At 38.9% G+C, this 14,630-nt stretch overlaps 1 protein-coding gene across 1 annotated transcript in view; it reads right to left on the reverse strand.

Annotated features, from left to right (window-relative positions):
• Window positions 1–219: 219 nt before the first annotated feature.
• Window positions 220–14,630, reverse strand: part of MRPS28 (mitochondrial ribosomal protein S28) — an 80,793-nt gene continuing 66,382 nt past the window's right edge. Inside the window, exon 3 of the mRNA XM_030963462.1 lies at window positions 220–515. Within this exon, the coding sequence (XP_030819322.1) occupies window positions 362–515 (154 nt within the window). The 3' untranslated portion in view covers window positions 220–361. The remainder of the gene's footprint in view (window positions 516–14,630) is intronic.

The raw sequence follows: 14,630 nt of genomic DNA on the forward strand, positions 1-14,630 counted from the left end.
ATGAACATCAGCACCATCCTAAAAGCAGCACCACGACAGCAAGCTTTGGACTTCCTCTGTGGAAAATCAACATTCCTTTGGGATAGCATGATGAACTCTGAAATTCTTTACACAAGAATATGAACACATTCAGTTAAACTACAGAAGCTCAGTTAACCTTCACCTTTAAATCTAAAGGCAAAGAGCTAGATAGATTAGTGAATAAAAATGGAGCAAGAATTAGGTACAATGTGTTTATTGTATTTTATTGATCACATTTTTACAGGACTAAGTGGGCAGAAAATTTTCTTTTATTTCCTGAGGAAGCACTTAATTTATGAAATAAGTTTTGGAGCACAAAGTGCATCTCTTTGCAGTAAATTTACTCCTTTTGCTTTGTTTGCTTGCTCTCTGCAAGTCCCAAAAGCACTGCATCAGCTTCCAGCAATGTTGTGTCACTGGCTGCCCCCAAAAACCTGGATGTCAGTTCAAGGTCCAGCAGTCTCAGGCGTACCCGGGTTCCTCTCTGATATTTTCTGTGGAGAAAAGGGAGGGGGAAGAAGGTAAGTTTTGTTAAGCACTGGTCTTGCATTTCCTAAGGCTCTCTCCTCTCTGCAGATCTAAGAACAGCCCCACAGAAAACCAAGCACTGTGATGAAGTCCAATCCTGTTGTAATGTCATCAGCTCTGAAACTGCTGGGACACGCTCTGTAGCTCCACAGAGCCATCATCAGTCTCTGCTGATACAATCCTGCCATCGAAGAACAGACACCACCAGATCCCACTGTGGGAATGCAGACTCTACAAAAAACCAGTTTAATATACGGGAAACTGTTTGTGTCTTCCATCAAAATATTTTACTGTATAATCTGCTATCATGCCAATAATTATCTGCAGGACAACATATCATCAAAGGGGAGGAGAAGCCATCATTACATCACTGGTGACATTGCTATTATCAAAAAGTACAATGCCAGTTAACTACAGTTTATATTTCCAACCCTGGGCCTCAGGCAAGGAACTCTTCTTGTCTTATCCCCTCATGCAAAGAGTGGGCATCATCTGAAAGTTTTTTTATTACATATAATTAAAAAGAAACCCCACAACTATTGTAATGAAACATTCTGCCTACAGGATTGGGTTTTATTGTTTTATGCTTTTTTTCTTTCCTTTTCCTTTTAAGTCAGAAGATGTAAGTGTTCAATGTGTTTTTAAAACAGACCCTGTGTTAAGATGGCAATGCCAAATTGGTGAAGATATTTAAAATACGAGCAGGTTTTATAATGCACCTGGACAGCTACTGATGGAAGTCCAGCAATAAAATTGAGAACTATTTTTCTTTTGAAAGTTCAAGTTGCACTTTTTTTTTCCCAGTCAAAGCATAACGAGCTGAAGATGCAGCAAGCTTGACTACCTTGAGCAAAAGCAAGAGACAGTTTGAAACATTCTCCAGTTACCAACAGAAAAAATGTAATAGGGAAGTCTGGGTGCACCATTTCCATCTCTGCATCCACTGCTGCAGTGAAGAGTATGGCACAGCTACCAAAGACAGAACACAGCTTATGTTTGGTTGTTACCTAAATAGCTGGAAGGGATCAATTCTGTCCTTTTCTCTGTGAAATACATACATTTCAAGATAGAAGTTTCACAACTGATGAGAATTATTTAAAAACCTAATGTGCAGCATTTCAGTGTTGCTGAAATCAAAAGACAGTACATAACACCTTAAAGTGGATGGTATCTTCCAGTATTCGTTAGGCTTATTGAGAGAAGAGCTCCCCAAAAAAGTTTTGGGATAAGAAAGAAAATGAAGAGGAAAGCTCCTCATTGAAGTATCTTAAATGAAGATCAGCTGACTAGTAGTTTTAGCCATTTGGGTATATGGGAGAAATTCCCAGAAAATTCTGTAGCATGAACCAAACCTTCACCTTACTGACAGCTGCTGGCTAGATGGATTGCCTTTGCCTCTAACCATAAAGTTATCCTGATCTCTAACAATATCTTCAGCATAAAATAGCAGACTTTACTGCCTTTATCAATGTGTGGGGGGGGGGGTTGAGAAAGGGCAAAATAAGAGGAAGAGAAGGAAATCTGAGAGGGAGAAATGGTCCGTTGAAAACAGGAAAGAAGGTGCAGACACTTTTTAATGAGAAAATAGGAGGGTTGGAAAAACAGAAAAGAAGGGATAAATGTAAAGCGTGTGACAAAAAAGCACTGAAAACATACGCAAATTGTGTAGAAATCCAGGAAACTATACTATATACAGTAGAGCCAAGAAGAGGAAAACATCACTGAAAAGACTGCATGAAACTATTAAAACCTGACACTAAATTCAGATCTTTGAACTACAGCACTCTGTGCTGCTTTAAAAAATCTTAATATATTTTAAATAATATTTAAGACTAACACTAGTGGTTCTGTAACAAATTTTTAAAGACCAGTCATCCCTCTGCCTTTTTCTTCTCTCTTTCCTCCTACAGGAAAAGCAGCTCACTCGTAACCTACAGCAGGAAGCTGTTGAGAACACTACCTTCAGGGTCCAACACATTCCTACAGAGATTGACCTGAATGAGGTTTAAATTGAATTAGAAGTCCTTTCTCTATTTGACAGCCCACAGTGGGAGAGATATTGATCTCCATCTTTGTAAGTGAAATACAATGTATTACTTTCATCATGCATCAGTTCATTTTGGGCAGTTTGCTTGACTACTGTGATGTTCTACAAGTGAATGTATGAAACTAATTTTTTTTATAATTAAGCCTTTAAAAGTACTGTTTATAACCAGGGAAGTCCATATGAAAATCTGTGAAGAAACTGGATTTCTCATGATTAATGCATATAATTTTACAGAAAATAAACAAATAAATAATCTTAAGCACAACTGCCCCAGTTTTAGCTCTACCCACTGTACAGTCTGCAGACAACTTTGCTCTGATTTCCAGACATGACTTTAGCATATATTTGTAATGCAAAATCCAAGCAATTGTATTTTTGTAAGAAGAATCACAGTCTTCAATGCTGCTTCAGTAACTGGTAGAGATTCCAGATACTTTAATCATACTTAATCATTAAAAAAGCTTTTCCAGTCACAGCACATCTGCTTACAAAAAGATCACGATGAACATCTCTTTGAGGAGCTGACAAAACTGCCAATTTATACGAATATAAACATTTGGGTTTGTGACAGATGTTCCCTACAGCTAAAACACTTCAAGAGTATGTGGATGATGTAGAAAAAGCAGAAACATGAACACAACATGCAGTGATGGTCTATCCACCACATTTTAGAGCCAGAGGAAATGATAGGTTGCTCTATGAATAGCAATCATATTCTATCCACAAAGTATTTATCCATGAAACTGATAAAACTATCCTATGGTCAAAGCAGAAGCTTGAAGCAGGACCCAGAAACAAAGCAGGCATTTTATAATTTTCAGGAATAGTGGCCTAGGAGACACAGGACACCAGTGTAAAAGGAAAGAAACCATCTCCTTACTCCACTTTGCAAAAGGACTCGCTTTATTTTTAAGTAACAATGCTGGTTTTCAAGATCATCTTATCCAATGACCATCAGCAGGTACCACTGACCTTCACCCAATCCCCAAGCACTGTATTTCCCAAGGAGTCCCTGTTTTCCCTGTACCACTTCCTACTGCCAGGTAAAAGTATTAAATTCACTGAGAAGCAGACAAAGGTGTTTAGTTATGTTCATAAATGAAGGTGTAAGAATTTCTCTAGAACTTAAAAAATCATTTTGCAAGTAGACTGAAAGCTTGATCCATTTCCATAGAATTTATTTACAATAGCTATGAATTTTAACCCTTTGGGAACCCCAATTTTGAGTGGAAGGACCCCACCTAACACCCGCATTCAGAGGTGGGAATCCAGCAGCTGCTCTTGCTGAGCCATGGCCCCTTCTCAAGCCAGTGTCCACAGCACTCACTGAAGCACCACCAGAAACCTTTGCCTGAACTTCAACCACGGAACAAGGAGCCCCAAAAAAGCTTTCTCTGTTTTAAATGTGTACCTGCAGGCTTCTCTCCAACTCTTCTGGAGTAGGCAAAGCACTGGGTACAAGGTGTACCTTCCCTCAAACATCCACTTCCAGAATATGACATTTAGTTAAGTTAGAGGCAACCCAAATAACTGCTTCAGTGCTCTTTGTGATTTTTGAACTATCTTGGAGGAGAACTAGAAAAGAAGCAAAATGAAAATCCTTTTTCTTATTTGAACCATAAGTCTGTGCAACCACACATCACCCATGCAACACAGAATATAACAGCACAGAGAAAGCACGCAGCACAGCCTTGCTAATGGTGCTAAAGAAATTTTAAAAACAAATACAAAAATTCAAGTTTATGTCCTGTTGCTACATTAGAAACAGGGCCTATTATCTTTGCATGCAAATATCAAACTACTGTGTCGTAACTTACAAAAAGTAGGTCTTGTCTTTGCTAATCATATGAGTAGAACAGTGAGCACTTTCAGAATCAAGCGACTTGGAAGTTTCTTCTGACTGTCTATATCGCTTTTATTGCAATTTGGTCTCTATGCTGATCCTTTCACTTTTGCACTGAAGCTTTAAATCTCTCAAAATCTTAATGGCAAATTAAAGGTTTTAGCCAAAACTCCCCAAACTCTTCAGTCAAGATATTAAACTTGTAATTTTAAAGTAATTTTACTATGTGAAAGATATATGAAGAAACAAAAACCCCCAATTTTTACATAATAAAACTGGAGAGGGAGGATATTGAATGACATATTTCAGCTCCTGCTAATTAAGAATGATGGTGGGGGGGGAAGGAATATTTTTTTAACTTAAAGTCATTCCAGGTTACAGCCAAACGTATACAAATGGAGCCGCCTTGGAAAGCAATGAGCATGTTAAAACAAGGAGGCTATAACTAAAAGTGAGGATCCTAATTATACCAATTTCAGCCAAGAAAATGGGACAGTAGTTTTGCAGGTGTGCAATTTTACATGCAAAGGAAGCATCCTTATTACTACATGGTATTAAGAACTTTATTCAAACTCTAAATTATAGCTGTAGACATTAAAGCATTTTGTTAAACTATCCAGTATTTAAAACTGCATGTGATCACAAATTAGCAAGCAGTCCTATTTCTATTAAAACTACTCAAGTTATTAGTTTAAAATCTAAGGCAACAAAGCTTCTATTTTTGGAAACATCACTACAAAAATAACAACGCAATTACAGAAATGGTTGAGTCTCACTGGGTCTTGGCTGGTATTTCCCACTCGTTTCAAAAGTGCATTCACAGATACCTCCTATTTCATACTATAAAAATACAGGACTGATATTTTGAGACAAGCGGAATATTTTGGCTCATATATCCTTTACTTTGTTAAGGATTTTCAGTCTCCATTGCCTCCTTTTGGAACAATAACCTGTGCAATACAAAGATGAGTGAACTTGGCAGGGCTGGCTATGAACATTCTCATCCACTGTCCATTCTTCCATGCCCTCTGCCCCATCCTTCAGGAATGTGCATTTCTGATAGGAGTAGGAAGGCAACTCTTAAACCTGGGGTTCAATTCCTACACTGAGGATGTAACTTAGAGAATTTAATTTGATTTTTTTACACTTTTTGCATCATTATTTTTTAATGTCCCCCAGCACAGTCTAGTGATGACTTTCTGCAATGAAAGGAATCCCTGGATTATCTTCCATACAAAATCAATTAATATAAAACACTCCAAAGACATGGTTAGAGTTGAGCCATGGTGCCCTCAGTGAATGCCATCAGAAGTCTTGATGCCTTTCATTTTTGCACTGAGAATTTCAAAGTGTGTTTTTCAGATCCATTATTCAAGAGGTTTTATTTCAGTGCCTTAGCACAGTACAGAACAGTTTACAAAATTTGAAACCTTTTCACTTTTTATTTTTTTTTATTATGTGAAAGACACCACATTGTCAATCTCAGAAAAAATACAAGAGCAGCAAAGGTAGTGAAATAAATTGACCATCACTTTCTCTCCAGAGTTTGTGCTCACCATTCCTACCACCTTTCAAATCCACTCAAAATCACCCTATAGCTCCTCATTAGTAATACTGAAATGATAAAGCATCCCCAGAAGCAAACCCACCTCTAGCTGCAGCCAGCAGCAAAGCAGGGCAGCTGATGTGGAACAAAGCTGTGTATGGAACAATCCATTTTTTTTTCTAAAAATGTTTTGAAGCATTCCCAGATGCTGCCTGAGCCCACACTGGTCTCAATTTCATCAACAAAGGGATGCCCTACAGCTGGCTTAAGGAGCACAGCTCTGTGTGAGTTTTGTACAGGTCACCTTGTGACGCCCCACACTGAAGGAGCTCTGTGAAAGCACAACACTTCTCAGAAACTTCTCCCTCACTGCCAGTATACACAAAATTCTTGTTCAGAGAAAACAGGGATGAAAGAAGCAGACTGCTGTCAAGCTGAAGGCAGCACATTTCTACGTAAAAATCTGCATCTTGTAAAGTGGCTTTTTGCAGCGAGGCACACATTGCACATGTAGTGATGGGGATGGCAACCCTGCATCCAGCAGGTCCAGACAGCAGTCACAGCACACACCCTTCCCCTCTGAATGAGCTCCTAGGCAATGCTGGGCAAAAAGGCCAAATCTCAGTTTTGTACACAGCAGTGATGGAAGAAAGTGGCAGCAGAAAGGTACTGTGAATTTGGCACAGAGTAGAACATGGATGGTGGAAGAGCAGTGGTGTGGGGTAGTGTCCTGCTGACTGCCTTTCTTCAAAGGCTGTTAAAGAGAGGACAATAAACATGCATAAAAATGAATAATCATGTAAAGATCTTGATCTGTTATTAAAAAGATTGAGCTGTCTACACAGAAAGAAAATACTGGTATTAAAAGGTGCTTAAATCTGTCTGGGAAAAGCCTGTAATAATTAGGAAAGTGAAGTCCAACTAATGCAGATGAGGATGACAATTTGCAAAAAATATTGATGAACTAATAGAAAAAACTCCAAGCCCTGAGACTTTTCAGCCATTGATGGCTTCAGCTGAAGAGATGTCAAAACAGACAAGCTAGTTCAGTGCAGGATAACCTGCTGAAATGTCATGTCTCATGATACAGTGAAGTCCTGAGAGATGACCTGAAGGTCCCTTTTGGCTTAAATTTTATTCATCCATTATTTATTACCACAGCATCCAGTCATTCAAATAAGGGATGATGCTCAAAATAGGATTTTCAAAGCATCTCTGTTCTCTGCAATCAAACACTTCACAAAAATGCTCCAAGGTTGCTGGCTACATTCAGTCAGAAAATGCAATCTCGCTTCTTGTGACTCATCAACCCATTACCACTTCAGCTGTATTTGTTTCCTACTCCATTTGTTTTCCTCTTTCCTTGAACTAAGAAAGCAAACATGCTGTCATTTCTTCTGAGCTATTCCTGCTTGTGCCACCTGCTTAATAATTTTTCAGACTATTTTTGCTCCTTCTGCCAAATCCATACTTCTACAAGGAAACAGGCTATATTCTGCTAGATAGAAGTAGAGATCTAGATTACTCTGCTAGATAAAAGCAGATAAAAGCCTCTCATATTCTTGGAAGCATTTAGCAGAATGCTTTAAGAGTGTGTGAAATTATCAACTTAAGCAGCAGCCATTGTCACCTACCATTTTGGAACAACAGTGCATTAGCAGATCCTATGGCAAACATCCTTAAAACCAGCAGGTTTTATGCACCTGAGGAAGTCCAAAGCTAAACCCTACTTTTACACTGACCACCATCTAAAGCAGAAATTGGAAATGAATACACAATGAGTTTGGGCATATTAACTAGATGCTGACGTGAAAAACACCCTGAAGCACTTGAATATTCCCCCTGGACAGCTGGAGCTTACAGAAGTGCCAATGTCACTGCATGTATGGACACTTGGGGGAAAAAAACCTAAACATATTGGTACCTGCAGCAGAGTTTGAGAGTCCACCCCATCGTTAGGGGGTAAAATATTATCTCTAGTTATGCTTATGGAGCTGTTCAAAGCCATAATTTATTGGTCAAGCCTTGGCAGCTTCATTCTGTGGGACTCAAGTGCAGGGACCTTGTCACCCTTCCCTGTGTCTTCACTGTTGGCTACTGAGATGTCAGATAGCTGACTGAAAGTGGCACAGACACAGCTGAATGAAACATGTACATTTTCATTCCTATTGCTAAAAGAAGGTAAATGCAAAGCCTGACAAGAATTGTTTTATAATTGTCACAGAAAAGCATCAAACAAGCCATTGTGAAGACACTGTCAAGCTCTGCTATTACCATGATATCAATAATCAATGGCATTTGTGTCTGTGACAGCAAAAGAATACAGCCACAGGTGTCAAATATTTCAATCTAATTCTGTTCCAGTCTGGACATTCAGAGTTTCAGTAGAATTTCTTACTTGTAAATCACTTCTAAACAGTAACATGCTTGTCCTCAATTCAAACAAAACCCAAAGCAGCCAATATTTAATTACTAGAACAAGCCAAAAAGCAAAAACAAAACAAAAAAAAAATCTTGCTGTAATTTTTGCTACAGTATCTGCAAGAATCAATTTGCATTCCCGAAAACTTCTGGTACAGGATCATTCCCTTTTTTAGGGAAGGAGTCCACAGAATAATCTGTATTTTAAAATGTACTCCATATCACATCAAAGATGAATGCTGTAACCTTTTCTCCATGGCACAGAGAGGTAAGTTTTGACAAATGAAACTTGCAAGAGGTGGCTCCTGTCATCTAAGAACTTGTATCAGATATAGTCATGTCATCATACAGTAATTTATGCCAGTTGCTTTCTCAGTCTATAATGTAAAGGATTTCCTTTAACTTGAGAGGAAAATGAAAGAAAAAAGAAATCTGAGTCTTTAGTCCAAATTTTTATATTTTTCCACTGTTCAAACTACAAAATTAACTACTTTGATTAAAATATTGCTTTGTAACTTACAAAAATGTTAAAAAATAAAGACTACATATTTAAATATATATAAAAAATTAGCCAATGATTTTACAAAACATTAAAAAACCTCATAGCTTTTTATGCTTACAGGCAGCAGAAGCCAGGCAAACTGCTTGAAAGACGAAAGATAAACGTACCCAAGTGGAAAAGAAACAAAAAACCAAACTCATGTGAAGTATGCTCTAGCTCACATTCTTCTATCCATCTTTCCACAAGTAATCACTACTGTAATTCCTACCCCTTCTCCTTCCCATGCTGAGACCTTGGCTCAGTCAGATACTTCTAATGCATGTAGTCCTAAACCTTCAGCCCTCCACAGTTCAAATTCACTTTCCACAACACTGTCTCCATTTTCTTCATAGATGTAGTCTCAGTATTACTCCCTTTCTACACCTTCTTCATTTCCTACATTGTAACTTCTCTGGCCTCTCGCTGTCTCCCTGAGATCTCAGACCAGCCATTTGCAGTCTTCTTTTTCTATTCCACAAAAAACTATCAGACATATTTTCTTGCCCCCTCTTACTTACTGCCTGCTCACTCCTCCTAGTCCCAGCCCATTTATCCACTTTCTTTTCAGTTTCTTACCCCATCATAACTTTCTCTCTCACCAGTACCAGCTAAGTTCAGTTGTCTCCCTTTTCTGGCAGTGTTTCTCAGTTTTCCCACTCAGCTGATTCCAATCCCCTCCCACCAGCCATCCTGGTACATTTTGATAATTCAGACATGGTTCTTATCAAAATTCAAATGAGAGTCTCACTTACTACCTGGGTAATGATACTAACTAGGGAACAATGACAATGAATTTAAAAACCTGCCCAGCTTTGGTGCTCAATCCTCAAACTTTTTGCAGTTTGGAGCGGCTGTCACATGGGAGAATCCTCAGCAAACCAGGATAATTCACATACTGTCAGCAGGTTTTTGCAGACACATCATCTAATCCTGCTCTGATGCTCCCATCTGCACTGATGGAAAGTGCTGTACATGGCCTTTATTTGTATTTAAACCTCATCATAGCCATAAATTGGATTTATTTTTTTCTTGGGAGAGCTGGATGCTGAAGACACATAGGGACAGCTAAAATGGCTGTTCCAGGGGCAGTGAGTGCTGGTAACCATGTCAATGTCAGGGCTGGCATACAAAGACAGACAGAAAATAGAGCTGCTGAACAGCTGAAGCAGATACCTGAATTCTCAGTTGCAAGTGAATGCAACAGGAGAGATGCAAAAGGTGCTAAAGATGAGGGAAGACTGGGCACTAATGGTTTGGGGTCTCAGAGGAAGAAAGGGCAGGGAGAGAGGGGTCTGGAAGAGATAGAGGTTGAGGAGTACAAATTTGGAGAATGTGGGTGAGGTCTGTAGAGACAGTTGATGGGCTTGAGAGAAAAGGATGATGAACTGGATGGGATGATAAGACAAGAGGAGCAGGAGGTACCACATGGTTCCTCTTCCTCAACCAGCTAAGGCCAAGAGAGGACTGCTCCTCCCCAAAGGACTGCTGAAAAATACCAGCCTCTTCCCTGAACCTCCTTGTTCCCTAGTTTTTTCCCAACTCAGTCATTCTTACTGTTAACAGTGGCAAAAGCCAAGTCATATTTATGTAACAGTTGGTCTGTAAGATGCAGCATATGCAGATTGCTCAGACAACGGCAAGACACTCAGCTAACAATTTTAGCTAAAAATGTCTGACAGTATGGTCTGAAAAAGCTAAAAGAGGATAAAATGAGATCTGGCAGAGAAAAAGTCCCCCTGTAACAACAGATTATAAACCTAACTATTTCCAGTGCTCTTAAACCATCTCAAAGCATCACCAAGTGTGCACATCTGGAAAAAATGCCTGCATTTCTACACCAGAGAACATTACCCAACATTTTAAGGATTATCAAATAATATTTCTTGACATTTCAATTCCTTGTTAGTATCCATTTATATGAATGCCTCAAGAACAATCTCAGCTACTTACATTATAAGTGAACAACACAGACTAACACTGAACAGACTTTTTGATGAAAAAGAGTTCATGGTGCTCCTGTAAAAGGAACATTTTCAGATTTGGTCAGGAACATTTCTTTGTAAGCTAACACTTGCATTATTCATTCCAATGGCTTTCACAGTTAATAAAAGTCTATTCAGAGACAACATGAAAATCTTATTGGGGAATGGTGCCTTAAAAATGCAACCAGTTTGACACTGTGAGTTTGATTTTCCAGATCTGGCAAGGAAGAGTGTGAAGCATGGGGAAGGTTCACTTCTCTGCAGAATGCTACACACTTGCCTTTGAGAGGAGCAAATATTTCATGGTCCACTTTCTGCTAAAAAAAAAAACTAATATATTAATAGATGTTAATCAGTATTAGGAGAGGGACAGTGTTCAAATGTGTTTTGGATTTTTAAAATATGTCCTTTGTGAAACTGTGGAATGGATGAGGGAAACATATAAAGAATATCCATGAAGAACCTTGTGGATGTAGGCAAGGCATTACCAGTGAGAAAGGCCACCCAACAAGCCACTCACCTGCTGCACACAGCAATGTGAGCTCAGATTGCCAAGGGCAGCTTTTGCAAATGCTAAATGGAGGGGAAAACCATCCAAAAGAGCATGAAACAAGGTATTACCAGACTATTAAGATACTAGAAATTACAAAGGTTGACCTAACGCTATAATGCTTGAGGTTAAGCAAATATGGACGATCACTGAACATAACTATCATAAGGAAGTTTTCAGAAAATTTAGTTTTGGAGGCAATAAAGAAGAAATTAATAGTTGGATAAATCAAAAGAAACATGTAGGCAAAAATGGCAGTTGCAGGTTGGAAGTACACAAGGAGAGGCCTCCAGGGAAAGCTGCTGGGTACCACATCAGAATGTGTCCTGGGCTCCTAGCACCAAAGACAGCAGAAGGGCAGGAAGGGTTTCTAAAGGGAATTCTGTTTAGGGGACACTGACATTGAAACAGGAGCATGCTTACAATTTTGAAAGAGGGAATGAAAGAAGAGACAAAAGCTCAGAGTAAGTATAGTCTATGCAATTCAGTGAAATTGGAAAGACAAACAAGAAGTAGGCCTCAAGGATGAAAAAAGCTTATTTTAAAATAGTAAAAAGTAGGTGTAATCATGATAGCAGATCTGCATTCAATATGGGGAATACACCTGGAAATGAACTAGCAACAACTGTTGTGACACTGTACAAGGACAAGAGCCATCTTCCTGATCCACTCGTTTGGCTTATGCCTTCCTCTATAACCACTTTATTGTCTTCTGCTCAATAGAGAACCACTGCTAAGTTCTTATTAAACACAACACACACACGTTTGACTCCCTTGACTGAGAAAAAATACCAAATAAGGCTGTGGGTTTTTTTCCTAGGTGTGGAAAGATGAAAGAACTACAGAAACTTGAATTATTACATATTTCTCCACAATGAGAAAATTAGAGATAGATAAAGGTACTTAGGGGAAAAGGGAAGAAATAGAGATTCTTTCATTAGAGGAAACAACTGAAAAATAAAAGAATTAATAATTATTATACAGAATCAGGTAACTTTCTACTCTACAGTCCCACCTCCAAATTCTTCCTAGAAGCAGCTTCTTCGAGGAATTTTTCACCTATAAGCTCTTTTTGGACCACATTTGGTCCAACTAAAACTGTGCAATCTTTCAATGGGATCTACACAGGTAGACCTTGCACATCAGAGATTTATTATGGGAGTACAAAACTGTCAACCAAAAGAGTCAAAGTCATGACAAAATGAGTGCATATTTGAAGAATGGAGATAAAAATAAAATTATATGAACAAATGGACAATATGAAAATATGAACAATCTTAATTTAGACCCCCAGCTTCCAGGCCTGTGCTCCTCATGCTTGGTACCATCAACAACAGAAGAGCTGGATTCAGAGCTTTAGGTAGACAGTATCAGCAACTGTGCCCAATGAAGCACCATGTTCTCTGGCAGACTTTACCACAAGAAACAATTTGAAGCCTCTTTTGTATATATGCAAGCTCAGACAAACACTTAATGCTATTAGTTTCCAATGTTACTTAGAAATTAATTTAAACATTCTAAGCTGTTTTCTTAGACCCTTTATTCAGAACCTCCACAAGAGATATCCTAAAAATAATTTAAAAGAAGGCCTGTATCATATCTGATCTTCATAACACTAAAAAATGAAGAATGAAGAGCTGAAAGTACAACTGCTCTCTCTCCATAGCCAGAGCACTTTCATTAGCTCACCACATGCGGCTGCTGAAACTTGTACTCAAGGCAGCAGAGCTGCTGCAGATGCCTGGGACAAATCCTGTGAGCATCCAAACTATGCCAACCATACCTTGTGTGACTGCTTGCCAAGGAGAGGCTGTTATTAGCCAGGCTTGGCTCAAACAATTCACTGCCCACAAAGCTACTTTAATGTACTGTCTCTACTGGGCTAAAAACCACAGCAATCCAACAATACATTACGATACTTTCCCATCACTGCAGCAATTCCCACCACAGGCAACACTTTGTCTCCAACAAAGAAGCCTCACATTCTGTGCCTGCAAAAAACCCCTATCCATACTGTAGGGATGCCAAGAGGAACATCTGTGTGCTCAGAAGGACACAAAATTGGCTTTTTGTGTGCGTGTGTGTGTGTGTGCCTGGGTGAAAGAGATGGGGGCAGGGAGCTCACTGACAATAGCTTGTGTGACTGCATGGTAAGGAAATGTTCTTTCATTCCCTTCCTCCTTCTTTTAATTTATTTTTTAATGTGAACAAGGGAGTCAAACAGCCACAACAGTTATCAGCTCTTCCCCAAACCCAGTGAAAAGGGTTAAGTTTCTCCCACATGACTAGTTTTAGCCTGGATTTATTTTTACCAGAAATAATTTCTTTAGGCATTAAACACCTACATTCACATTTCATCAAATAATATGGGGATTCTGGGTCTACTTGTCCCTTTACCATAGATTATTATGACTGTAATAATGAAATCAATGAAATGCTGAACTAGAGACAGTAAAATGTCTCCTACATGATGGATGCATTCGTGGGCTTTGATTATTAACAAACTGAAGCTGAAAAAGGAGGAAAAAATAAGACAAAAAAGTACAAATACTACTGGCTTTCTGAATACTGGGTTAGTCACCTGGAGAGCAGCATACGAGAATCTAAACCGCAAACTTGCACTACCATGAAATTAATGCTGTAAAGCAATGAAAACCAGTCCAGTGGAAGCAAATTATTATAAAATTACCCCTACAGAGGGCAAAGACCATCACTTACCTGTAAGCATTTTTATTTTGTTTTTATAAGACCTACTTAATCTAAAATTTAGGCAATCCAACAATTCTTTACTGATAGATTGTCCTGGCTGGCCCAGTCTCATTTAAATATATGTTCAAGTTCCTGGCTACATTCAAAAGTCAGAAGAAATTGTAAGGTTTTTTTTTTCCGGGAGCTGTGCCTGCTAATGTCACATCCTCATTTTCTTCCTGCCCATTCTCCAGCTACTCTGTTCCAGCATGTGTGGTGCCATCTAATCATCTGACAGACACCATTAACTCAAATAGCTTCATGCCTCAGCTTTAATGCCAGCACCTCCAAAACTGGGAGCATGAGGCCAGGGAATCAATTAGCAGTGAATTATCTGTTTGCCCAAATATTTGTAAGTCTTTAACCAAGAGTCTGAAATTACATCCCCTTCCTTCTGAAGGGG

Source organism: Camarhynchus parvulus, chromosome 2 (assembly GCF_901933205.1).
Source record: "Camarhynchus parvulus chromosome 2, STF_HiC, whole genome shotgun sequence".
In the NCBI taxonomy this organism is placed as follows: domain Eukaryota; kingdom Metazoa; phylum Chordata; class Aves; order Passeriformes; family Thraupidae; genus Camarhynchus; species Camarhynchus parvulus.